The following is a 25,117-nucleotide window of genomic DNA, read 5'->3' as shown; positions in this document are numbered from 1 at the left end:
TACACTTAACTGCTGCTAAACTTTAGTGTTGCTAAGCAACAAAAGTTATCTGCCACCTACACATTATGGGGTGTGTGGGAAACCAGTTTTCACGTCAGTGCAACTTTAAAAATAATGCATGCTAAAGTATCAGTTGTTCAATGCATTTACTTATAAAGGCCAGGCCATAATGCATTTTTCACTAATGGAGGTTTAATTATTCATTGTGCTCTAACACCTTTAGTAATTACCCACAGATGAACAATTCTGTCAAGTGCAGTATGGATATTTTATTAGCTTATGTTCAAACAAAACCTTTTCATTGCAGGGGCATTTTAACAGAAAATGACACTCTTTTCAAATTCTAAGCTTTTGTTTTGACTTATTAAAAATAATACACTGGCCCCAACAAATACCCCTGACATTCTTAGCATGGCAATAGAAGGATGTTAAATCATAATTCATTCATTTTGAAAACCCAGATGAAAGAAAAACACATTTAACTGATTACTTTGTGGCGCATCTCTCAGCCTTTCTGAAAGTGCTCATATTATGCTTTTTCCCTTTATTATGTCATAGGTTTAGAAAGTGAAAAAGCCCAAAGTCCCCGCCCCCCCAAAGGCCATCTGCAAAAGAAAACACTTCACAAACTGCTCCCAACAGCTCTACTGTAGTCCAGCTTTTCCTTCCGTGACAAACGTGCGTCACGTCGCGTGGCATGCCCTCATACTCTGCTTCTTAATGGTCCTTACCTAGCTACTGAGCGTGTGCCACTCCCAACAAAGATGGTACAGAAGTGAGAGGCCTCACTTTGTAGCTAAAACAGAGAGCTCAATACACAGGGTGAAAAGAGAAGCTGCAGCTATGTGTACTTCAAAAATAATGTTTTTTTTGGAAATGAGACCATGTAAAGCGGTTCTGGTAAAACCTCTAAATGCAGTTATGAACCAAAAAATAAGCATAATATGAGCACTTTAAAACAATAAGGGTGCCTCTTCCCAGAGTAAAATGGGAATATCTAACAAAAACACCACCAGGTAGCTTGAAGTCATGCCTTACCCATGCCAGTCTTAGCCAACAGACTACCAAGGCACAGGGATCACTTAGTGAATAAGGACTCATGCGACGACTCAATAACATAATTTTAGGCCTTTGCATGCCAGAAGTCCTGTCGATCTTTCTCCGTTACCCAAGAATTCAGAGGTTTTTGGAAGTTAAGTAGAAGATGTTCCTATCAGACCTCTATGTTGATTTTAGCAAAGCGGTAGTGCAGGGATGTGGGGTCCCGCACCAGCAACATTCCTCTGTGTTCCATCGGCTGGTTGAGGAGGGTGTCAAGGAGACCGGCGACGCTGACGAAGCCCAGAGCCTCCCCGCAGCCTGCAGTCAGGGAGAAGTCGCCCTGAGTGACCCAGCCTAGAGTCACCCGGGAGCAGTGAGCGGTGACGCTCGGCAGGGGATCCGGCCACAGCCCGACCACGAGGTGCGAAGACTGGGAGGAGGATTTGGCGTCTTCAGATGTAGCGGGCTTGGGTTCGGAGGCTGAGGGAAGGTCTGACTCGTTGCCCTCAGCTTTATCACCACGCAACGATGACCTAGCGGCTTTCTTGAGGGCCTTCTTTTGGCGTCTGATTCTACTTTTTAAGTGGTCTTTGTGCGGGGGCTCCTGGGGGCCGCTGACAGAATCTTTCTTCAGCAGCTTCAGGTCCTCCGCAGTCGGCGCAGACACCATGGCGTGGAGCTCCGGTTTGCCCTTGGACAGTATTGTCAAACGCACCCACACCAGACTCATCCCATGCGCGGTGAGAAACGACGTCACAGCAGAACGGTCGAGAGGTGGCACCCCCCCGACACGGCACCGCCTCCGGCCTTTGGATGTTGTGGGTACGCACCAACCGGCGAGCAGCCTCAGGGACTTTCTGTTCCTACGAAGCATAAAAAAACAGCCAAAATCCATTTATAACAAATGCCTGGTTCGCGAAAGAAAAGTTGCATTGGCACCCTGAGAGACATAACATTTGGTTGAAGCCCACTTTTAATTTCTAATGCTGAAAACAAAAAGGCCGCCAATGGACAGGGAAAATCAATCCAATATTTTTTTTCTCATAAAGTAAGCCATTGCTCAAAGCTTGTGTGATGGTTTTATGAGGATAGATGCAACTCTTCCCTCCCCTACTAATCTCTGATGGATTGCAGCAATTTGAGGCTGGATGTACTTTGGGTATTCTCATCAGTGACATTATGATGAAGGGGAGGTAAACTCGAGAGGCACCATGCATCACGTCTGTCAAAAGCTGCGCTGGCGTCTCTTAATAAAAAATAGGAAAGGAGTGATGATTGGAGCACAACCCCCCCTCCCCCAAAACAGAGCACATTCATGCTCAAGGGACCTTTAAAAGTCAACTGCATTAATATTGTTAGAAGTGTGATTTAGATGTGCAGGATGGTAGAAATGTCTGATGGGAGTTGCATGAAACTGCAGAGGATGTGTGTTTTGAGTTAATAATGACATGTTTATTTTCACAATATGACAAGGGAAGGGCTTAAAAAAAAAAAGGAATATATCTTCAGTATATATATCAGTAGTAAAGACAATCATTTACCGCAGTACAGTGACTCGGCTCGGAGGCTCGGGTACATGTGATGCCATCTCCTCCTCCATCAGCGTGTCGGCCTCTGCTGTGGTTTGGTTTTGGTCTCCTTTTGTCTCCTCTCCTCCGTGCTTCGAGATAAGCTCCCATTCCTCAGCCAGCTGTTGCCACGGGCAACAGAACGGAGCCAGACAGCCGTGTGTAATGTAATTGGTCCTTTTGGTGGACGGACGCCTACGGGAGAGGTCAGGAGGTGAAATCCTTGTCAATCGGCGGGTGCAACCCCGCCAATTTACGAAACGGATCACAACTGCCGCGCAGCACGTAGCCGTGGATGAGAAGCATGCAGCCTCATTACCATCTCGTTTGCATGCTGGGTAATATCTGCATAACGGGAATTAACTGGGGTCAGAGCTTTGGAGTGCTTCCCTTTATCTAAACCTCTAATCCACTGACAGTCTCACTGCTAAGTAGCCTGCTACATCAGGGCTTTCAAACAAGCAAAGGGGCAATTGGTCAAGGCCACACCCCCAGCCTCCACCTTGCCCCCCCACTCTCTCCTCCTCAAAACCTACAGACTCAGAAATGGCACATACTAAGGAAAGTTCATTGTGGGACTGGCCCTAGTGGCTGTACTTCTGCACCAAGGCTGAATTTTGGGAACTTCAGATGCAGTAATAGAGGACTACAAAGGTCTATGTAAAAGATACTTCAGATACAGTATTAGGGGACCACTAAGGTCTATAATAAAGAGACTTCAGATACAGTATTAGGGGACCACTAAGGTCTATATAAAAGAGACCTCAGATACAGTATTAGGGGACCACTAAGGTCTATAATAAAGAGACTTCAGATACAGTATTAGGGGACCACTAAGGTCTATATAAAAGAGACTTCAGATACAGTATTAGGGGACCACTAAGGTCTATATAAAAGAGACTTCAGATACAGTATTAGGGACCACTAAGGTCTATATAAAAAGAGACCTCAGATACAGTATTAGAGGACCACTAAGGTCTATATAAAAGCTTATGTATAGACCTAAAGTTAGACATAAAGTTTGAGATGCGCCTTGATTTTGAAATTTCTACTTTAGTTATTTTTTATCAAAAATAATAGTTTGTTTTTAACTTAAATGTCACAGTAATAATTGCCAAATCATATTTTAGTTGTTCTTTGAGTTGACCGAACGTGTTCAATGAGCATGTTATATAATCTAATATCGAATATCGCAGGCCTCTAAACTGAATCAAATCAAAATAGTAATGTGGCAGAATTTTAGATATAGGCAAATATTCAATTGTTTTCCAAAGAATCAACATATTGTATCATGATGAAATATGTAATGTACATGTACACAGGCTAGTGATATTATCGTTCCCTAGCAGATAGTGAAGCATCTTTAGTTCCAACACGGTCTCATTATCAGCATACTTTTATGTTTTTTAATGCTATGAATACATGTTTAAACAGGATAACTTAAAGTTTGCCAATGTTTGATTAGAATATATTGTTGCAACACATCCGTCAGAAAATTGTACCTTCTATATTCTGGGAAAGTTCTGAGGATTCTGTGTTTTAGCAACAGGTTGACATGCCAAAAAAATATTAAAAGATAAAGTTTTGGCAGCACAAAATGTCCCCACAGAAAATCATACTTTAATAATAATCACACACCCACACAATATTACTATTGTTGGTTCCTCTCCTGCTCAGTTTTCAGCTGACCTTTTGAACTTGTCCAGGAGCTGTCTCTCCTGCTCCTCCTGAAAACGAACACCTGCAGGGCAGTCTGGGTAATCATGGGGGAAGTGGGGGGCTCCTTTATTCTGGGAGTGTTTCAGATTCATGTGCAGCCCTCCGATGCAAACTCCTCTGTACACCTGGCAGGGGGAGAAGCAAGACAACAAGAAGTAAACACTGGGTTTTCGGGAATATGACAAATAAAGCCCACCTAAAGGCTTCTAGTCTGCCTTTAAATTCCAAGGTACACGTAACATTTCACACTGCTTGTCCAGACAAAATGAGACTGCCTTAAAACATGGACAGGGGCAACTGAATAATGAAAACCTCTTTCACAGAGCTTTCCATTCTGACATCCACTGTATTATACCCTGGGTTAGAGACTGTACATGAAGCCTCACCGCACCTGTTGTGAAATCCAGGGGGTTTCTTACTAAGTTAGCCTTCTTACCCGATATGTGTTACTGTCTAAGTCAGCCAGTATATGTGAAGTTATGCTGGTTTCAACATCACAGTTCATCAGAATTAAATGGCTTTTTTAATAATGTTTTTACCATAGACTGTTCAAATGATTGGAGAGCGCACGTGTGACGTCACCATTGGTCTGTGGGGATCTGCTATCCGTCGTCGAGGCTGCCGATACGGGCGCAGCCATCTTGGTTGCGGATGTGACGATTTTAAAGAGGGAGGAGTGAGGCGGGAGCTGCTTACACTCTGCGTTACGTGACACACTTTCATTGTCGATCACATCATAGCCACTTCCTAAAACACCCCATGCTTTATAGAACATCACTCTGTGTTGTAGAAGACTTCAAACTAGCGATTGAGACCTTAAACCCATTATGAAAATGTTTACTGAGGTAATAAATCAAGGGAGAAGGTGGTCACTTTCTCATGGACTCCTACAGAAACAAGAGACCTCCTTATGCAACCGCACGCGTCGCCCCCTGCTGGAATTGAGATTAAGGCTGGAAGGCATGGAGAAAATCAAATATCTCGATATCTTTGACCAAATACCTCAATCACGCAACAATATTGTAGTGATGACTAATGGTGCTGTCAGAAAAATATTTACACAATGAGGTTTTTGATAAATAATAATCATCAGTAATGTGGATATAATGACTAAGTGGGTAAAGGCAGATAATAGAACAGTTATAACAGTCTGGTAAGTTCAGGAAAATACATGACTTTACTGTAATGCAGCCTTTAAAACCAGGTAAAGACTTCACTAATGCCATACTACCATATTCAAAATCTAGGATGATTTCTGGTCTCATATCACTGTAGACATAATATAGATACATTTCCAAACTCTAATACGACAGAATGCAAGTTAAAGGCACTCCCACATTTGCCAAACCGTCTGCAATGTGCATTAATATTAAGTCTATTGTTTTGACCAACATTAAAGCTATGGTAAGTAGTTTATGTCGCCCCAATGAGGAATTCTAACAAAACTGTCTGTGTGCCTACATGATACAAGCCTTCTGCGATCGCACTCGCAGAAGTACCTCCTACCACCCCTCCTCCTCGTATGCTCGTAGCCAAGGAGGACACGGACAAATAACAAAATGATGGACTCTTCCAAAGAGGTCATTATTGGGTGACATTCTGGTGTGGTTTAGCAGACAAAAAAAGTGCTGGATAGAGTCAGGACATTAGCACAAAACATAAATGTACACACATCTCCCCTTCACTCACGGATATATATCACACCAGATGCCTACAGATGCCGGGCAAAAAACATAATTAAGGACTGTTCCCACCCAGGTCACAACCTCTTCAAGCTGCTGCCATCTGGAAGGCGTTACAGATCACACTTCCAGACTTCAGGATAGTTTTGCCATAAAACACCTGAAGTCATGACCCCTAGGGACTGCACTGCACTTTATGGGCTGTGTCTTCTTTTGGCTACTTATCAATTCAATTCCTTATTTATTACTGTGTTCATATTGCTTAAGTCTTAATTCCTGTTTTACTATGTTGTCTTGTCATACTATGTGTCACCACTAGGGTACGTGCAAATTGAATTTTGTTATGTGAAATGAAAACAAAGGCATTCTGTTATCTTCACTCAAGCTTCTGAGCAAGGAAGTCACCAGACGCCCCAATCTTCTGAACATGAGCCATACTGAGAAATCCAGAGGGAGTTGTGTGGCGTGGACAGTCTTAATTAGCTTTGTAGCAACTCATTTGGCAATGGCTTGAATGTAATGGTTGTTTATATTTATAACAAAAAGTTACGCACTAAAGCTTTAAACCTAACTTACTGGTACTACTGTAAGGGAAATGAAATAGTTCCAAAACAGCTACATCCTGGCAGAAATGAAAAGATGAAGTGAAATTTAATCAAAAAATTGAAGTGTCCATGCTACGCACCAGCGGGACCCAGAAGGCCATGCCCCATCCTTTAGGAAGCAGCAGGTCCCAACCAGCACCCCAGGAGCTCATCTCGTGTCCCAGCTGCTTTCCCGGCTGGTGGACCAGCAGGACGGGGACTCGGCCCTGCGGGGGGGTGGGGCTCAGCCTGGTGCCCGGCACCAGCACCTCGCTCCTCATACGGTTCAACTCCTGTAGGCAATACAAAGAAAATGCTGGAGGTAAGAGCAACATCTAAGCTCATCTCTAGGGCTGGGTATTGGGGGGGGGGGACCCAGGGCCAAGCCAGCTGTGTTTTTCTCCCTCGCATGCCACTGTCTCTCCCACCGGCCACTGCACCGTGTCCCTCTCCCCTTTCTAAAAAGTCACCAAGGGGGTCTGAAAAGTCACTAAGTTGGCAAAACTGTTGTAATGGAGACAGTCGCTGTGTGTATGTGTGTGTGTGCAGAGTGACGGAGAGACTGATGGGAGCAGGGAAAGGAAATGCAGCTGAACTAAGGCGTGTTTTAAATAGCGTAAAAAAAAATTGATTGTGTGGCGCACTGCCACAAATTAGTCTATGTGTGGGAAACACTGCCATTGAAATTAGGTATTGAATGAAGAAGTGTTTTGTTTTCCATACTCGATACTATGGAGGCAATTCGGTCGGCGCCTAAAAAGTATCCAAGTTCAGTACTTAACCCTACTTATCTCTGCTTCTAGAAATAGAAATGTAAGGCTAAGACATAGAAAAAACATGAATATAGTAAATAAGGAACTTACACTGTAAGCAAAAGTACGATAACAATTTCTGAAAAGCGCTGTGTGACATTTATGGTTGCAAGGAAATTTACACTACCTGCTCGGATATCTTGTTTTCAGTGACGTTGTCCCGGACAGACTGGTCCCACAGGTCGCTCTGACAGCAGGGTTCTGGTACTCCTCGCAACATCAGCTCCCTCCTCTTCTCCTCGGCCACCTCTGAAACCAACACAGCACACACATGGCACGCTCCTGTATGACCAGCATCCCTAGTTTGGCTGGATTTCATTTGGCCTAACATTATTGTAAACTAGACAAACTGTGCAAACTGAGAAAAGCTCTACAGTGAAGTGATTGACACGTTTATTTATTTTTTAATTGAGGCTACCAAACAAGAAACGTAAAAGGCCGTGGTTGAAACAAATCCCTTTTCTTTTCAGTATTTTTTTTTAAAGCCAATGAATCAGCTGTTGTCTGTCACTGAGGGTGTGTTTGGAGTACTGGGTCCTGCCAGGATTCGAACCTGGAACATCTGCATGGCCAGGCAGAGGCCCCCTGGAGCACAGAACCAGATGTGTACTCACTGAAACCACCTCATGACCAGAAACGACAGACTGATTCAACTATAGACATGACCTACTTGCCATTTTGGTTTCTGTTGTAAAGCACTTAGTGTTATTTGCTCTTAAAATGTGCTATATAATTAAAATGATTACTTAATGGTCAGGGTTTCTGCAGCATAAGTGAAAAGGAACATAAGATTAATCAGCACACTATGACAGCATGACAAAGTCTGCATTAGGAAATAGAGAGTAGGATTCAAGTCATAGAAAATAATTGCTTTTAAAAAAGGTCCCATGACATGAAAATTTCCCTTTATGGAGGTTTTTAACATTAATATGCATTCCCCCCAGCCTGCCTTTGGCCCCCCCAGTGGCTAGAAATGGCGATAGATGTAAACATCCAAAAGGGCACCATGTCATGGGACCTTTAACTACGTTTATCTATAACTAACTGCTCAGTGCCCACACTCCTCCACAGTATGTCTGGTAGGTCAGAGTTTACCTTGTGCCTGCCTTACACAGGGCAAAGCTTTAACCTTCTTTGTTGGTAAAGTCAGCCTGGGGTCATCTACAGTCAGACCGAGCACTGTGCCTGAGGGGAGCCCTCCAGTGGAATGGATTCCTGGATGAATTATAGTCATGGTTAGATAAACAGGCATACGCATACCTAACCACAGGGAGAAAAGTAAGTACTGGGTGACAAAAAGCAAAGTATTGTCATTCACATTAACACTAAAATAAACCTTTCAGTATGTGAAAGACGTCAGCTTGTTGTCGATGCAGATTCATCTTGCTCTCGTTTTTGCAGTGCTCAGGCCACCAGAGGGAAGAGGGCTGGGATTTATCCGTTTCCTAAAAGAAAAAAACAACACCAACACAGTTCTTCAGAGGGAAGTGCAAGTAAGTGACAGAGGCTTTTTTGCTTTTTATGTTGTCAACACCATCATTCTTACATCACAGTCTGTAGCGGCTTCCATAGTTTCTGCCAGAACAGAATGGGACTGTGGTCCAATCAGGCGATAGCGTACAATCTCCATGGTGAGATCACTGAAGCAGATCCACATAAAATAAATTAATAATCACCATTCCCATTTAGAGTGAACACAATTCTTGCAAGCTAAATTTGAATCAGTTAAATTCACCAACTACTAACTTTATAACTATTCCGTTTGAGCTGGACTTCCAGGTGACTGGGGTGGTGGGAGATCTGGTTCCATCTCCCAGGATTTTCTTTGCAGGAGGTCCATCGTTATCTTTGAAGGTTTGCTTTCTCTTGGTTCCAGTCATCTGCTTGGCCTCGGCGCTCTTTTCAGCCTTTGGCTCTGGTTCTGTGGTGGGACCAACCTCAGCAGGTGTCACCTCTGGAACAACTGGGGGAAGTACAGCCTCGCAACACTCGCACACAGCCTGTAACTCTGGAAGAAGGTCCTGCAAGGAGCACAAACAGTTACTGGAGTTAACAGTCTCTATGTTCACTGTTATATAGACGTGTGACAAGATCTTGTCCCACAAGATTAAAAAACGTAATAATTGTTACAAGTGCAGAATTATGTCAGTACTAACGAGGACAAGTTTTATAAATGAATCTCTGTATCTTTCACAGAGAGCAGGGCCCCTCTCTCTCTCTCTCTCTTTCATGCCCACAGCATAGCCTACAGAGAAAAAAAACACTATGCAATACTGTATGTTACAATTCCTCTGCAGTTTGTTAAAGTCACAGTGAGACACGGCAATGCCGGTAAAGTGTGGTTACACTTCTCAAAACGTCACGCAGACACCTTTTGCTGCAAGATTATTTCATAGCGAGATCGCAGTGCAGATAATGTTACACTTCTGAGTCAGACCAGTGTGTACTCTATTGCCCTGGGGACTGACTGACAGGCTGAGGTTGTATGGCAAGTCAAGGCAACTTTATCTCTCCATCACCTTTTGGCAACAAGGCAATTTAAAGTGCTTTACAAAAAACATTAGAGAAGAGCAATTTAGAAAGGAAATAAAAATAAAAAAAGAATTAGATTCAATGCAGTGTAAATGCAGCTGTACTCAGAGCTGTCCACTTGTGATCCAATCACTCATATCCGATTCGATACCGGGGGGGGATTCCCTTACTCACAATTCCTCTCACATTTCCTCGTGAATTAAAGCCAAGGCCGTGTGTTTACTACGTAATACTGACATTCCCCGCCTTTGATGGCTTTTCAGGATGCAGGTGATGGAAACCGTTGTCCTGTAAACATTTACTTCATAGAGAATACAGGTTGCAGCTGGTGATTCCACTTTTTCACCACGTTTAAGGGAAAAATACTAAAAAAACCAACGTATTTGCAAGTAGAGCCTGCAGTGCTTCAGCAACTAAACCGAGGAAAACACATCAAAACCTACTTACCCTGTTATCAAAACAAGCTATAACTCCTGGAATCAAAGTTTCTCAATAAATCCCAGGAATACGTCAAGAAACTGAGTTTCAGCAGGAAGAATCAGTCAACAGTAGCTCCAGACAGTAAACATGCATACGTATATCCCAGTCCTCTGGTGTTTTGTGTCTGCCTAGCCACTTGCATTGCTCTGCCTTTACTCCATCCACTCTCTGTTTCTCTGTAGGGATACAGAGGGTATTAATTATTTGATTTAATAGGTTGTAAGGACAGGTTTGGGAGGAGAGAGGGGCACCGCTGCATTTAGGTCCGAAATGATTAGTTATACAGGAGAGAAGCCATTCAAGTCTGTGGCAAAATCTTTCACAGTGCTCATTTTGTGACTTCCGATTTGATAAAATGATTTTTCCAGTAATAATTCATATTTAAGTACTTTAAAACAGTGTAGAAATCTCGTCTTGTGAACCCAATCTCGTGTCTTGTCCAATATACCCTTAAATCCCACTGTACCTGTTTCATATTGGGATGAGCCCAGATCCACAGCTGCCTGTGGGTGGAGCCCTGTGCACGGGGTCTCCAGAGGAAGGTGACGGGGCCCAGGGGCTGGGAGGGGTACAGTCCTGCTCGGTACACCACCACACTGCCCTGCCTTCGCCCTGATAGACACACTGCTGCAGCAAATGTAGGACCTGGAATCATACACCACTTCCATATTACTCTAAACATTCAAATTAAACTATTATCATTGAAATCAATTCTGAACTTTAAATTTTCCAAACTTTTAGACATTAAATACTGATCTATTCTTCTTTCAACTGGGCAAAATTAACCTGGTTATTAATTTGGGCCTACAATAACATGTGAGAGTCCTAATAACCTGTTATGTATTTTTTTATATAAAGATGATATGATATTTTTTTATATCAAAATAAAAAAACAGCATGGATGGCATGATTTTATTAATCATGTTTTATTGTAAAATTGGGCACAGTAATGTTAAATCTTTAGGAATAACTCTCTGGATGACTACCTTACCCACCTTTTAATTAACAATAACTTGGTGGTCCCCCTGCAGTAACTCAGAGGACCCCATAGGGGTCCCCGACCCCCTGTTGAAGAACTCTACAGTACTGTGTTTGCAAGTGCCCTGGCTTCCTAACACATAGCTAAGATCAGGTTACTATCAGCTAATGTATTATCTCTGGTAGACATAGGTTGAAATGCGTTAAAGGCATTTTGTTAGCCTTTTTTAGCCTTTCGTTGGATATTATGCCGCCAATTGTTTCCCCCTCCGATGAGTATGGCTTTCAGAGTAAGACGCGTTGCTCAAAGAAACGTTTACATTCAATATTTGCGGTTGGGGTAGGGCGTATTCTCACCAGCCGCCTTACTGCACAGCTGTGACAGAGAAGCCAGCAGCCTGTCTTCCTCTCCCTGTAGCTCTATGCAGCAGTAGTAAGAAAGGTCCTGAGTTGGAAACAAAAGATGGCCGGGCTCATTTTACAGGCAGTGTAATCCTGTTTACTACAATCCTAATTTTGAGACAAAAAAATGAAAACACACACAATAATTTTGTGATTGTTACCTGTAGCAAGCAGTGGCTGCTCATTGCCCTGTAGCTAGGCCGGTAGCATTTGTATGTGGGTCTGTCCCCAAGGCAGTAGCCCCACTTTTTAACCATGTGAAAGCGTTTGGCGTGCCAAATGTGCGTTTCCAGCCACACGTTCTTCCTCTGGCGGCGGTTGAACTCCAGCAGCAGATTTCCGTGCCGGCGGCGGGCCTTGCGACTCTTGCCCTTTGCCTGTTCCTTCTTCTTCTTTGAGCCGGCCTGGAGGCTCTTCTCCCGCTGGAGGAGGAAGGGAAGAAATGTCACTGTCTATGGAACAAGAGAAAACTTAAGTAGGACATTAAGATGCTGAAAGAAAAACTATTCTAAGCTTTACCATTCTGTTGGCTGCATCTCGCAGTCTGCGAGGGAGCCGCTTGGTGTTGTGGCTCATGGCCCGTCTCCTCATGTGTTTGGGCAGGGCTCCAAACACATGGCAGCTGCCCGTTGTCTTGGTGACAGGTTTCAGCATGGTGCATACCTCTGCCGCCCTGGCCATGGCAAAAGCTCCAGCTGAATAGGATTGGAAGCGGGGGAGATGGGTGGTTGCACAGAATTTTAAATGTCATGTCACTGTGACACTGCAATAGCTGAATGTTTACTTTAAGGACGAGTTGAAGATCTGCACCACACGAAAGCAATGGATCTAAATGTAAAATCTCATCACTTTTCCATATCCTGCAGTCTAATAAGTGGAGAAAGATTGCTCTCAATAGCTATCAGGATTTTTCATTGGCCGATCACACAGGATAGTGAAGTCATTATGCAATCTTTCAAAACAACACCTTATTTACAGTATGCATTACAGAGTGAATTAGTAAGAGTAGGACTTTACCAGTGATGTACTTCGGCATCTCCTTGGCGTAGCCTCCACCATCTTTCTGGTGTCCTCGGACCCACCCGCCCCGTTGGTGAGGGTTCTTTGGCCTTGCTGTAAATGGATGGACAGCAGATGGACCCTCATGGACACCTACACCTTTGTGAAGATCATTATTTTGTCATTACAGGTAAAAATAAGGAAACATAAATAAGGAAACAACTACTCTTGTAAGTCTCTTGTACTCTTGTAACTTTCTTGTAAGCACATTTAAAAACGTGTTTGTTATAATGTACAATAAAATTATGAAAAAATAAGGTCTTATACAGTATATTTAACCTGTGGTCCTGACTTTAAAAAGGAACCTAGTGTTAAATTCTGGCTTTAACCTTTCATGTTTTTGTTATAATGCTTTCACACTATTTGTACAATCAAAAAAGAGATTACTTCAAAAGGATCTCACACAACTGACTGATGCAGTGAACCTAGGATACACTATTTTTACCCAGAGTCCCCTCCTAATGCATTCACTCAAGCATAAATGTTGCTCATGAAAGAATAATTCCCTTTGGTTTTCTCTGCCTTCACATGGTTTGAATAAGTTGAAAACAGTTCATTTGGCAGTGAGCTTACAGGACTGTGTCCTCTAGCGATGTGTTAAATAATAATATGTTAATTACTTCAGAGCCAGGAATAATTGAGGATGTCTGGCAAGTTTTCCGACCATGCAGTAGCAAGAGAAGACTAGGTCATAGACAGATAGAAGGGGTGGAATCACCAGACGCCTCCTGATACATCATCACAATTCTTGTGCCATGGTATGATATTATCGCAATTTTAAACATGTTGCAATATATTGCAATTTATAACCTTATTTGCAACTTCTAACTTTTCCCAATTTCAAATCATGTCCCCAAAAAGAAACTTTGTCAACATCTGTTTTATCTAAAAAGATACAGTTCTGTTTGTTAATATCACTTCAATTGTATTGCTGCAACAGAGGATTGTTAAGCAGACAAACTGGCCAACACATATATAATAAAAGATCCATACATGGCGCCGGTGTATCGATATAGTATTGAAAATATTGCGATACTGTGTGTATCGATTTTTTCCCCACACGAGGAAATTTCAGGCATCCAGTAGCAAGACAATAATAACACAACAACTGAACAGTGCAGTATATTATGGACAAAGAAGAGTGAAAGGACGCATCATAGCATCACAAGAACAAAGTATTTGACCGTTACAGGATAGAAAGGTTACCGGTGACCGGGCTGTCTCCTCCGTTCTTTGGGCTGCTCTCCACAGTTAGGGGAGAAGATGGATACTGAACACTGGCGGGCTGGTTTCTCATCTTCTTCCCCCGCATTTTCACTTTAGCTGCAGACATTTTCTATAGAAAACAAGAAGGCACGTTTTAGACGCCAGCTGAATGCCAGTCTTCCTGACTGCTATCCAAAAAGCTGACACATCAAACGCCAAGCTAGCTAGCTAGCAAGCTAGCTAGGCTAGCTAGCTAACATTACATGACAAGCCAATTGCCAAGCTTTTGCAAACGTTAGCTAGCTAGCTACTTTACTCCACGTTTAGCTGGGTTGTTGCTTTACTTAACAACAGCAGTTCAACATCTCTTAAACAAAGAAAAGAAAGACAAAAATAGCTCGCGTTCACCTTTAAATTCCCCAGTATGAGTGTACGTCAGAAACTTTGTTCAAAATGAGCGTGCCCTCTTTTTCCAGTTTGATACCACATGTGAGTTTTCTGGTTTTCTCACGCTGGTTGGCGTAATGTGTGCTTCCGGATACGTAGCTAGTGTCATAGGATTTGTAGTGTATGGGCGCAACAAATCATTTTACTGTCAATTTATCTTATATTTTGTCCTCTTTGGTCACGACCATGGATATTTAGTAATAATAACAACGGGCATAACTAGTCTTGACGTGAGTATACAACATTTCAATAGTATGCACTCACTCCCTCGTACAAACAATGGGGGTGTGAAAATGTTTTTGCACGTCTAAAACGTTTTTTACAGTAAAGCAGCTCTCGGTAGGTCATCCAGTGCTCTTGCAGGTTTTCGTTCTCCAAAAGCTCTGCAGCCACAGCAATTGTTTTGGGTTGACTACAAATATTCTTAATAAAATGGCTGCATTAATCAGGAGGATTATCAGCACAACAAAAGCTCCTGCTGCTATCGGCCCGTACAGGTGAGAATGAGAAGAACAAGTTAAAACTGGTACACAGCTGACGCACTAGTCAAAATAACATGTTATTTTGACTAGTGCGTCAGCTGTGTCCCACACTGTTAACATGTGGTTGTGAATGCATTCACAACCACATGTTAACATTGTGGGAAGATGTTTAGATAGCTATGACTATTCATATTTCCCCTCAATATGAGGACACAGTCTAGTTGTGTTTTGTGTACTGCTGAGTACAGTGTGTCGTCCAGTAGTAGTTGGAGGTAGGTAGTAGTCACTCAATGGCTTGGGAGCAAAGTACACGTTTTTTGGATTGTTCTTCAAACTTTGAAAACCATTGAAAGGCTAAACTATTAATATAGACAGCGAACTATGCTACTAGTTTAGTGTTAAAAGTGTTCTCAATGCAGTAATCCATAAGGGAAGTTATACTACATTATATCTTTAATATAACTTTGCCTTAAAATGCTTCGATACCTAGACTTGCAGTTGATGAAGCAGTTAAATAGGAATTCTGGGAGTTGATAAGAAAGAAAAGCATATCAAATGGTGATGTTACAACAATAAACACAAAGAGCTTTTTAATTCAATAGTGTCAAATCACAACATGCAGGAGTTATCTCAGGACACTTTAAAGATGGAGTAGATCTAGACCACACTCTATAATTAACAATGACCCAACATTTTCCAATTTAGTGCGACAGGGGCGAGGAAAAATGTTCTTTTTACAGGCATAAACCCTCAGACAGACCCTGACTGTACAGTGCCTTGCGAAAGTATTCGTCCCCCTTGAACTTTTCAACCTTTTGACACATTTCAGGCTTTAAACATAAAGATATAACATTTTAATTTTTTGTGAAGAATCACCAACAAGTGAGACACAATTGTGAAGTGGAAGGAGTCTTCTCCTTGTCTAAGCTGAAAGTTTACAGGGACGGCCAGGTCTTGGTAGATTTGCAGTGGTCTGATACTCCTTCCATTTCACCTGCCTGGTGTGTTCCTTGATCTTCATGATGCTCTCTGCGCTTTCAACAGAACCCTGAGACTATCACAGAGCAGGTGCATTTATACAGAGACTTGATCACACACAGGTGGATTCTATTTATCACCATCAGTCATTTAGGACAACATTGGATCATTCAGAGATCCTCGCTGAAGTTCTGGAGTGAGTTTGCTGCACTGAAAGTAAAAGGGCTGAATAATTTTGCACGCACCACTTTTCTGTTTTTTATTTGCTAAAAAAGTTTAAAATATCCAATAAATTTCGTTCCACTTCACAATTGTGTCCCACTTGTTGGTGATTCTTCACAAAAAATAATTTTTTGATATCTTTATGTTTGAAGCCTGAAATGTGTCAAAAGGTTGAAAAGTTCAAGGGGGCCGGATACTTTCGCAAGGCACTGTAGGTGGGGGGTCATGTGCCTCTGCCGGTTGGGACACAGAGACACTGAAACAGATATACAGAAATATAATTCTTAATAATTATAGCAGTAATATGTTAAATTCACATAGAGGCAGGCAGCTTTTAATTTGTAATAGCCAGTTATTTCATGGATCCAGGGTACTTTGCATCCTGAAGTTCCCTTGGACTTTGGAATTCAAATACCCCCCCCATCATCAGATACCCTTCACCATGCATAGAGATTGGCAGTGGGTACATTCCATACGATTATTCAATCAACCCAGCTATTAGGCTAACTGAAATTATACCATGCCATTCTCTATGTATGATGAAGGGTATGTGATGATGTGGGGGGGGGGGGGGCTTTTTTAATTCCAAAGGCCAAGGGAACTTAATCAGGATGCATAGTATCCTGATCCATGAAATAACTGACCTTTAAAAATAAAATCTGCCTGCCTCTATGGGAATTTAACATAGGGGTGGGTATAATTATGTATTTTAAGGGAGAATATTTATTTATCTATGACACATTATTCATTCACAATGAAAATTGGCGTCCTTAAAGGTTGGATTTTTCCAAGTTTTTTAATTAATGCATTAAGATCAATTTCCAAAAGATGATTTTTTAATAGTTTTTTTTAGTCAACTTTAGCGGGTTCCTAAACTTATGAGCACCACTCTATAACCAAATGTCTGCATCTTGTCTATCTGCTCTCGTGTTACAGTAAAAAACAAACAAGTACAATAAGATTTAAAACCCAGCCTTTAATCCTATTTAAATGATTCTTTGTTCCCATTTTTTTGTGTTTCCCAGCCAAGCAGTGGTGGTAGATCGGACCATGTACATCTCAGGACAGCTGGGGATGGATCCTGCCAGTGGACAGTTGGTGGAAGGGGGCGTTCAGGCTCAAACCAGACAGGTGACCAACCATAAAATACCCCTCCATCATATATTCTCATATATTCATTCATTCATAAACCAAGAGCAATGCAAAAATGATGTGGTTGGTTGTTGTAAGTTGATCTTTTTTAGATTTCTTATATTCTATTCATCAAGAGGCTGCTACAGTTTGAATAAATGCAGTGTATGATTAGAATGTATTATTGAGATTAAATGTATCCTTTCTTCATCTCATTGCCTTTTAATCTCATTTCATCACATCACTTGGAAATGCTGTTTTTCACAGGCTCTTGTAAATATGGGTGAAATCCTTAAAGCAGCTGGGTGCGGTTATGAGAACGGTGAGAAAAACGCCACTGTCCGAAAACTACTGCGCTTTAAATTGATCACACAGACGTTTACATGGAGGAGAATTTTTTTACCACAGGTCTCAATGTACACTTGTTTTTCCCGCAGTTGTCAAAACCACGGTGCTCTTAGCTGACATGAATGACTTCACCAACGTCAACGGCGTTTACAAGCAGTGTAAGTATCATGGATTTGCTCATCAATGGAATTTATTGCTGCCTAAAGCAATGGTGAAATAAAGACTTGTTGTAATAGGCCTTCTTAGGACTTGCATCACTTCCTAGGACTTGCATTAGGTCACTTGCATCTTATGATACAGACTTTGCCACTGGGTGTCAGCACAATTCAGGGAACCTGCATTAGCCAGGCAATTCAATTCAATTTTATTTCTAGTATCAAATCATAACAAGAGTTATCTCAATGCACTTTAAAGCTAGAGTAGGTCTAGACCTAACTCTATAATTTATAAAGTCCTAACAATTCTAGTAATTCCCCCAAGAGAAAGCAACCGTGGCGAGGAAAAACTCCGATCCCGGGTTTCGCAGAGAGATTTGGGGTGGAAGTAGCTCAGTCTGTATGGAGTGGAGGGCCGCTGGTTCAAGTCCCCGTTAGGACCAAATTACAGAGTGTGCCATGGTAGATGGAGAGATGCCACTTGTGGCCAGGAGGCACCATCCTGGCACCAAGGCACCATACCCCCCCCCCCCCCCCCCCCCCCCCCCCCCCCCCCCAACCGCTCAGGGCGCTGGTCACCATCTCTCTATTTGTGTATGAATAGATCCCGAGCCTGTGTGTATTTCAGGCCTGTGTGTAGTGATTACTAACAAAACCGAGTTTAAATTGTAATTTCCCCACTGGGGAATTAAAATTAATAATCCAGGAAATATGCTGGGTAAAAAGAAAAAATAAAGGTATTTCTGGGAATGGGATGCAGACAAATGGAAATGAGCTTTCCATTCATTGTCTTTGTGAATCCTTGCCTTATTCTCAGCAAAAGTTCACACAATGAATAAGTTTCTTCTTTTGATTGCTTAGCTATGGTCATGTTGTCTTTATTAATTCACCGTAGATGCGTAACATCAAGCAATCTTAGAACTATATTCATCAGGCCACATCCTTGAGAAAACATTTCTCCTTGATTTTGCCTATTCATTGTAAATATGCCAAGAAAGTACATTAAGTATAAAACAAATATTCGTAAACAAGCTGACTTTGTCACCACACTGGTCACGGACTGCCGATGTTTGCTCAAAGTCACCAAAGCCGGTCCCTCAGCAGAGTGAAACCTGAGCTGCTGCTGCCAGTTTAAGCCTTAAAGTAAATGTCACCACATCTGATGCTCCAAAGATGACCAGAAGTCCTTTAACTTTAATTACAAAGCTTGCATGGGAACCCAGAAATATTTAATTTGTAGAATATGACTTTCGTCTACATGCACCATGTGCGCCAGTGTCATTTGAAGTAGTTTTGTTATAAACAAAAGGAACAGTTGGGATTTTCTACTGATGAGGTTTGAGTTTTTGTAGTGGGTCTGTTAGCCGTGTCCCAGTTCCAACTAGTTTATAATCTTATAAACTATATATTATATTATATTACAGTGTATTGTGTGCGCTAATTCACAAAGAGAAAGCTAAATGTTTTCCCAAAGATTTAACATTTTGACTTTGCATGAGTGTTCACCCATGCTGTTGGTGTTGCCTCAAAACACATAAATTCCATATAGATAGATAGATATAGATAGATACTTACTTTATTCATCCCAAAATAAAAATCCCAAATTTTAGGCTTCCAGTAGCAAGACAACCATAACACAACAAACACATATACACACATCTCACACATACATAAGAATAAAAATAACTAATAGAAATGCAATGACCATGAAAAGGTGAGGTACTATGGTAGACTGTGTGCAATGGTGAAAAAGTGGACAGTGCATTGACTGAACAGTGCATTAGATTATGATTGAATATTAACTATGACTACTAAATATAAGCATAATAATAACTTATAAACTGACTGATTGAATAAGAATAAGAACGCAATGTAACAGGGATCAAGTTATAAGATGTAAGATGTACAGTAGATGTTATGACATTAGTCCAGATTGTGTAGGAGGGCTATATAAAGGAAGGAATAAAGAACCTCCTCAACCTGTCTGTTGAGCATGACAGTGACAAAAGTCTCCCACGGAACATGTTCCTCTGTTTAAAGAACGTGCTGTGTAGTGGGTGTAGTGGGTGTCACAGCTTGTTCAGTCGCCCAGTTTCTCTTCTTAATGCTGCCTCCCTAGCACACCACAGCATGAAACAGTTTTAATTAACATCTACAAGACACTTGATGTCAGGAACAACAAGTACAAAAGCTTTCATAAAGACCCTTTTCACTGTGTCTCAGCAGGGAAAGCACAGGTGTAAATAATAACAGTAACAACTGCTTGTATACACACACACACAGGGACAAAGGATCGGAGCCCCTAATTAGTGTTATTAGTTAAACTTGTGCTTTCCTTGCTGACAGTCATTAACGAAAATGGGTTTTTACTTTATATTAGTCATTGGCAGAAAAGCATTTCATATCATGTTGCTTATTGGAACTTCAAATCAGAGGTGTGTTAGAGTTTTGATGGAATACCAAGTTGTGCAAGACTAAGTTTACACGTGGGCGGCTATTTTCATAAACGGACATTTCAACTTCTCCGGTTTTCAAAAATAACATTGTGCACAATTGTCAGCTTTTAGAAGTTTTCATCTACACGTACCTCTGCATATATCATAGGCAGTTAAAGAAATCGACTAACAGGTCCCATTGCTTTGGACGGAGACCAGTAAAGGATAGTAGAAGCATATTTCGGGTGAAAGCTGAGCGTTACTGCGCAGCCTCCAACTGAGCGTGACAACGTAGATGTGACGTGAGGCACCTGTCTGAAAGTTGTAAGTCTTCTGGTAGCTGTGCAAGAGAAATCTCAATCATTCCCAATCAGCAGAGACGTAATCATTAGCCTATTTTTACTAAAACATCTGCTACGGAGCCATAACGTGAGGTTTAAGGTAATGGAGCATTTTACACATTGTCGTGTTTCTCTAGAAATAAACAAGCGGACAAATAGAGTCTTTAAACGCTTCAGATGTAAAGTTATTCACTGTCAAAGTGGCGCCAAAATGAATGGGAGTCAATGGGATGCCAACTGCAGCTGCAGGCTTTGTAGCATCAAAATGGCGCCATCAGAGCTATACTTAGAGAGGAGAGGGTTACCCCCTTGGTACATATGTTGTCAAGAGCACGCCAAACCTGTAGTTGGCAGTGTAACGGGAAGCTGAAGCTCATGTAAGCCAATCAGAATCCTTAAAATAGCAACAACAGCAACAAATCACTTCCTCTCTCTTCTCTTCCTCACTTCCTCAGCTGCTTAAACCTCTGTTTGTCTCAGTTTACATGCAAACGTGCAACCAAAGATTTCCAAAAAACTCCACTCTGGACTGAGGTTTTAGAAAGACTCGTTTTCAGAGGCAAAGGGGAAAATTTCTCGTTTTTTTTCCGAATAACCATGTACGTGTAAACAGGGCCTAATGTTTGGCGTAATAAAAAAAAATACCCTACTTAGAAATCTAAAGTTACATTATTGTCTTCATATGAGATTGTACTCTGGGCTTTTTCACCTACTAGTTGTCAAACTTTGCCAAAGCTCTGTCTCACGTGTAAATTTCCTTTAATATCAACATGTTAAAATATGCGTGTGTTGGTAACCTAATGCCATTAAATGTGCTTCTCTGTAGTTTTCAGCACTAACTACCCAGCCAGAGCTGCATACCAGGTTGCTGCACTCCCCAGAGTAAGTATTTAATGAAGACTTACAGTAAGCTTGTTTCCATTGATTCTGTGTAGTGGATTCAAGCCAACTGTTAACTGTGTTGTCTGTTCTCTCTGTGTCTTTTATCTTAGGGTGGACTGGTTGAGATAGAAGCAGTTGCTGTTTTAGGCCCTCTGACCGATGCTTCCTAACAAGCACATCTATCAAAAGAAAATACAAACGGGAAATCCTATAATCACTGAATATAATGATGTGCCTTGTTTTCTAGAGCAGCCAGGAATTGAAAAAACATACAGTGGCTTGAGGAAGTTTACACACCCATGCTAAAGTTGGTTAAAAAGAGGAATAAAAAACATTTTTTGGAAATTGATCTTAATGCCACACACACACATCCTCACATACCCTTCACCATACATAGAGATAGGCATGGGCAACTTTAAAAAAGATCATCTCTCAATAACTGGCCTTTAAAAATAAAAATGTGCCGGCCTCTATGGGAATTTAACATAGGGGGGACTTTTATTTATTTGCAATATGTTATTCATTCACAAAGAAAATTAAGTCCTTAAAAGGTTGGATTTTCCTAAAAGCTTAAAATAAAAACTAAAAATGTATTCCTCTTTTTAATCAACTTTAGCATGTGTGTGTAAACTTTCTTATACCACTGTATAACCATTAGAGCACTGATCATTTCTAATATAGCATTAAGAGATGAAACCTTGACATACACACGTTGTGGGTCACTTTGCAGACTAACAGCAGTCAGGAACAGTACACTTTCTCCTATCTCATCAACATTGATTTTAAATTCCCTCTGCTCACATTCCACTTCCAATAGCTGACCAGTCTACTTCTAAGCTTGTTTGCTCTTATTGAATTACACCAGCAGCCATGGTGTCAGCAGGCAGCAGTGTAGTGTCTCTCATTGTCCCAGAGGATGGATGATGATATATAACTCAGTAATAAATGGTTTTAATTTGCTTAAGTGGGTCTTTTTTTCCTTGATGTCAACAAAACTATACTGTAGATGGCAGAATTAGAAGCCGAATTTCTGAGTTTTCCTCAGATTTTAAACAAATATAAATAAAACTCTGATATATACCCCCACCGCAAACAGAAAACTTGTCTAAATTCTGCAGATTTTCATTCTGGATCACTGCTGAAAACAAAAACAACAGCAAAAAATTCCATTTGGGTCTGATGATCATTGTGTTTCTTGTTCTTCCTCTGTGATTGGTCTACGCCCTCCACGGATGTACAGGATTTATACACAGGACAGTATGGGTTATGGCTCAATCATGGTTAAAAATAGATTATAGATTACAGCAGTCTTGCTCTGTCCAATGTTTTTTTATTTGGTTTTGATTATACTATGAAATCTAGTGATTTAATATTTAAAACACAAAAGAATTATACAGTAGTTGCCCGAAACGGACTAACATAAAACTTATTTCTTACTGCATCTCTCTTTATCTGGAGATACTGTATGTTAAAACATGCCATAGAAGGCTGGAGATCCAAACAATTTTATTCTAGCCAAACAACACATGAGCTCGTGTCTAGTTTAAAGCAGATGATCAAGTTTTCATATTTCAATTTGCCTGTAAATTAAAATGTTATTGTGTAATTGTAATTCAAAATGTCACAGTCAGATGGTGCATTCGCTACCACGCTGCATTATGTGTTAGAACCATTGCAGGTTCACGCATTCCCCATTGTGTTTCCAATTAAATTTTATGTATGGTGTCAAATCATACCAGACATTATCTCAGGACACTTTACAGATAAAGTAGGTCTAGACCACATTCTATAATTTAGCTACATATTGATTTTAACAGGCAGTAACCTTGGACAAAACCTGTCTCTGTTCGCGGAGATAAATGCATATTGCTATTTATTGCCAAGACATTGTTAGGTAAACCACCTACTAACACTCTAACACTTGATACTGACACTTTATGATAATTTATGATAAATGTCTTTTTGTTGTTATTATTATTAATGCTATATTTATACCGTCTTCCTCTTTTTTCCTCTCTATACTGTACTATTCTTGCTAAAAACTGCTGCTGGAAATTTCAATTTCCTTGCGGGAGTCATCCCAAAAGGAATAATAAAGAGAAGTCTAAGTACTTATATCTCTAGATCTACAAATCAGATTATTTATTTGTTAACGTTTGTATTTTAGGATGCCTATTATCAGCTGGCTGGGGACTGCAGCTGGAAATTAGCCGTAGAGGCTAAAGCTGCTGCTTTTACTGTACAGTTAATTAAGACGGACTGTCCACAACATTATGAACTAAAAAACATAACTTTTAAATGTCTGGGTGTGCTCATCTTGGTAAAACTGCTTTCTCTTGTTGTGCTTCAAGCATGCAATAAGCTGCAATATACTACTACTTAAGTACTCCCTTCTTTGAACACCTTTAAACGTCTTTTAAAAACTGCCCTGAAGGAAATAGGTATGTGTTTTACGTAATAACTGACGGGTGGAATGTGCATAGTATGAACTTGTTTTAAATCGTATGGTCACGCCCAGGCATGATCTGTGTACACAATCATTAATAAATTGAATTGCCAGGGACTACTTTCCCAGTTTCTATGAAGGTGATAGGACTATGCACAGCAACAACAACAAAAAGTAATAGTGTGGTGGATAGATATGAAGTCATTTACTGAAAATTGTTCCAAAATTAACCTTCCTGGTAAGATTATTTTAGCCTACAATCTCGATTCCAAGGTGATATGATGAAAAACAACTCTTAAAAGGTCAGTACTGTATCTTTTGGATAAGTAAGTGTAAGAAATGTCATTTTATTTCATTAAAAAAACACATTAGTGATTCAATCTTTATTCTGTACACTAGGTTAGCAGAATCACAGACAAAGCTCAGATGAGAAATATATTACAGAGAAAGAAACGGATGAAAAAAGATAGACATTAAAAAAAAAATGTTCTCACAACATCCATCACTGCGGAAGCCGAGCACCGCCGTGCTTGCAATTCATTTTTATTGCGTTTATTTCAAGATCACAAGTTAACTATGCCGTTACCTCGCGATAACTATCCCGTGATCTTGAGAAAACAAAAATACTATTATTATTAACTTGTGATCTTACTCGTGAGATAATGGCATTAAAACAATAATTTAAAGCACAGCCGTTCTCCACTTGCGTACATCACATTCTTACACAATTTAAGTCATTTTCTAAGAACTTACCCTAAGAACTAATAATTAAAAAATCAGGACCTAGTTGATCTCTTACTGTGCAACACATGTATGTAATGAACGCAAACCAAAACCAATGTGCATGTCATCAGCGTTGCTAGGCCTTAAAGCAACACTAGGGAACTTTTTGTACCTTAAATAATGTTTCCAAAACTCGTAATAGCCGGTGAACGGCTCTCCACCGGCTATAACAGCACTATGCATGTTTGCCAGATGGGTTAGAGGATCTGTAGTTCCAATGAGACATAATGGGACAATTCCGCTTCCAACTTGTAGGGGCCCCGAAGCGGGAAAGTTACATAGTGTTGCTTTAAGAGGCCTTTGAATTAGGCTGCTTTCATCAACCATTCGTACATATTGCTACGAAAAGTAGAGCACTTAAATTCCTATCTATTCACAGTATTTTTTGCCAAATGCCCCTTATT

General features: G+C 40.9%; 2 protein-coding genes across 3 annotated transcripts; one reads left to right on the top strand and one right to left on the bottom strand.

Annotated features, from left to right (window-relative positions):
* Positions 1 to 1,001: 1,001 nt before the first annotated feature.
* On the bottom strand, positions 1,002 to 14,599 carry pop1 (POP1 homolog, ribonuclease P/MRP subunit). 2 transcript variants are annotated; one of them, XM_034873715.1, is made up of 16 exons: positions 14,472 to 14,599; positions 14,064 to 14,193; positions 12,816 to 12,956; positions 12,318 to 12,493; positions 11,960 to 12,220; positions 11,754 to 11,841; positions 10,885 to 11,063; positions 9,153 to 9,427; positions 8,953 to 9,046; positions 8,743 to 8,851; positions 8,502 to 8,621; positions 7,534 to 7,655; positions 6,696 to 6,887; positions 4,299 to 4,453; positions 2,583 to 2,804; positions 1,002 to 1,904 (listed from the first exon to the last, which is right to left on the bottom strand). In XM_034873715.1, the coding sequence occupies exons 2-16, from the start codon at positions 14,188 to 14,190 to the stop codon at positions 1,214 to 1,216; spliced, it is 2,952 nt and encodes a 983-aa protein (XP_034729606.1). In that variant the 5' UTR covers positions 14,191 to 14,193; positions 14,472 to 14,599; the 3' UTR covers positions 1,002 to 1,213. The 2 variants fall into 2 exon arrangements, with proteins under 2 accessions (XP_034729606.1, XP_034729607.1); XM_034873716.1 differs by having other exon boundaries at positions 1,214 to 1,904; positions 12,816 to 12,950; positions 14,472 to 14,593.
* A 164-nt stretch (positions 14,600 to 14,763) lies between these two features.
* On the top strand, positions 14,764 to 21,672 carry LOC117945973 (2-iminobutanoate/2-iminopropanoate deaminase-like). The gene is made up of 6 exons (XM_034873724.1): positions 14,764 to 15,007; positions 17,218 to 17,323; positions 17,591 to 17,645; positions 17,761 to 17,829; positions 21,429 to 21,484; positions 21,595 to 21,672. Exons 1-6 carry the CDS (start codon positions 14,943 to 14,945, stop codon positions 21,652 to 21,654), a joined length of 411 nt encoding a protein of 136 aa, XP_034729615.1. The 5' UTR covers positions 14,764 to 14,942; the 3' UTR covers positions 21,655 to 21,672.
* The last annotated feature ends 3,445 nt before the right edge of the window (positions 21,673 to 25,117 follow it).

Source organism: Etheostoma cragini, chromosome 6, assembly GCF_013103735.1.
Source record: "Etheostoma cragini isolate CJK2018 chromosome 6, CSU_Ecrag_1.0, whole genome shotgun sequence".
NCBI classification, from domain to species: Eukaryota; Metazoa; Chordata; class Actinopteri; order Perciformes; family Percidae; genus Etheostoma; species Etheostoma cragini.
The sequence above is the reverse complement of the archived record's forward strand: the minus strand, read 5'-3'. Positions and strand labels throughout refer to the sequence as shown.

Coding starts and splice junctions, on each gene's coding strand:
- pop1 (XM_034873715.1), bottom strand. CDS start 14,190: ATGTCTGCAGCTAAAGTGAAAATGCGGGGGAAGAAGATGAGAAACCAG. Junction 9,428..10,884: donor CTCATCCCAATATGAAACAG/GTACAGTGGGAT, acceptor TGCTCCTTGCAG/GACCTTCTTCCAGAGTTACA. Junction 6,888..7,533: donor AAAACAAGATATCCGAGCAG/GTAGTGTAAATT, acceptor TATTGCCTACAG/GAGTTGAACCGTATGAGGAG.
- LOC117945973 (XM_034873724.1), top strand. CDS start 14,943: ATGGCTGCATTAATCAGGAGGATTATCAGCACAACAAAAGCTCCTGCT. Junction 17,646..17,760: donor TGGGTGCGGTTATGAGAACG/GTGAGAAAAACG, acceptor TTTTTCCCGCAG/TTGTCAAAACCACGGTGCTC. Junction 17,830..21,428: donor CAACGGCGTTTACAAGCAGT/GTAAGTATCATG, acceptor GCTTCTCTGTAG/TTTTCAGCACTAACTACCCA.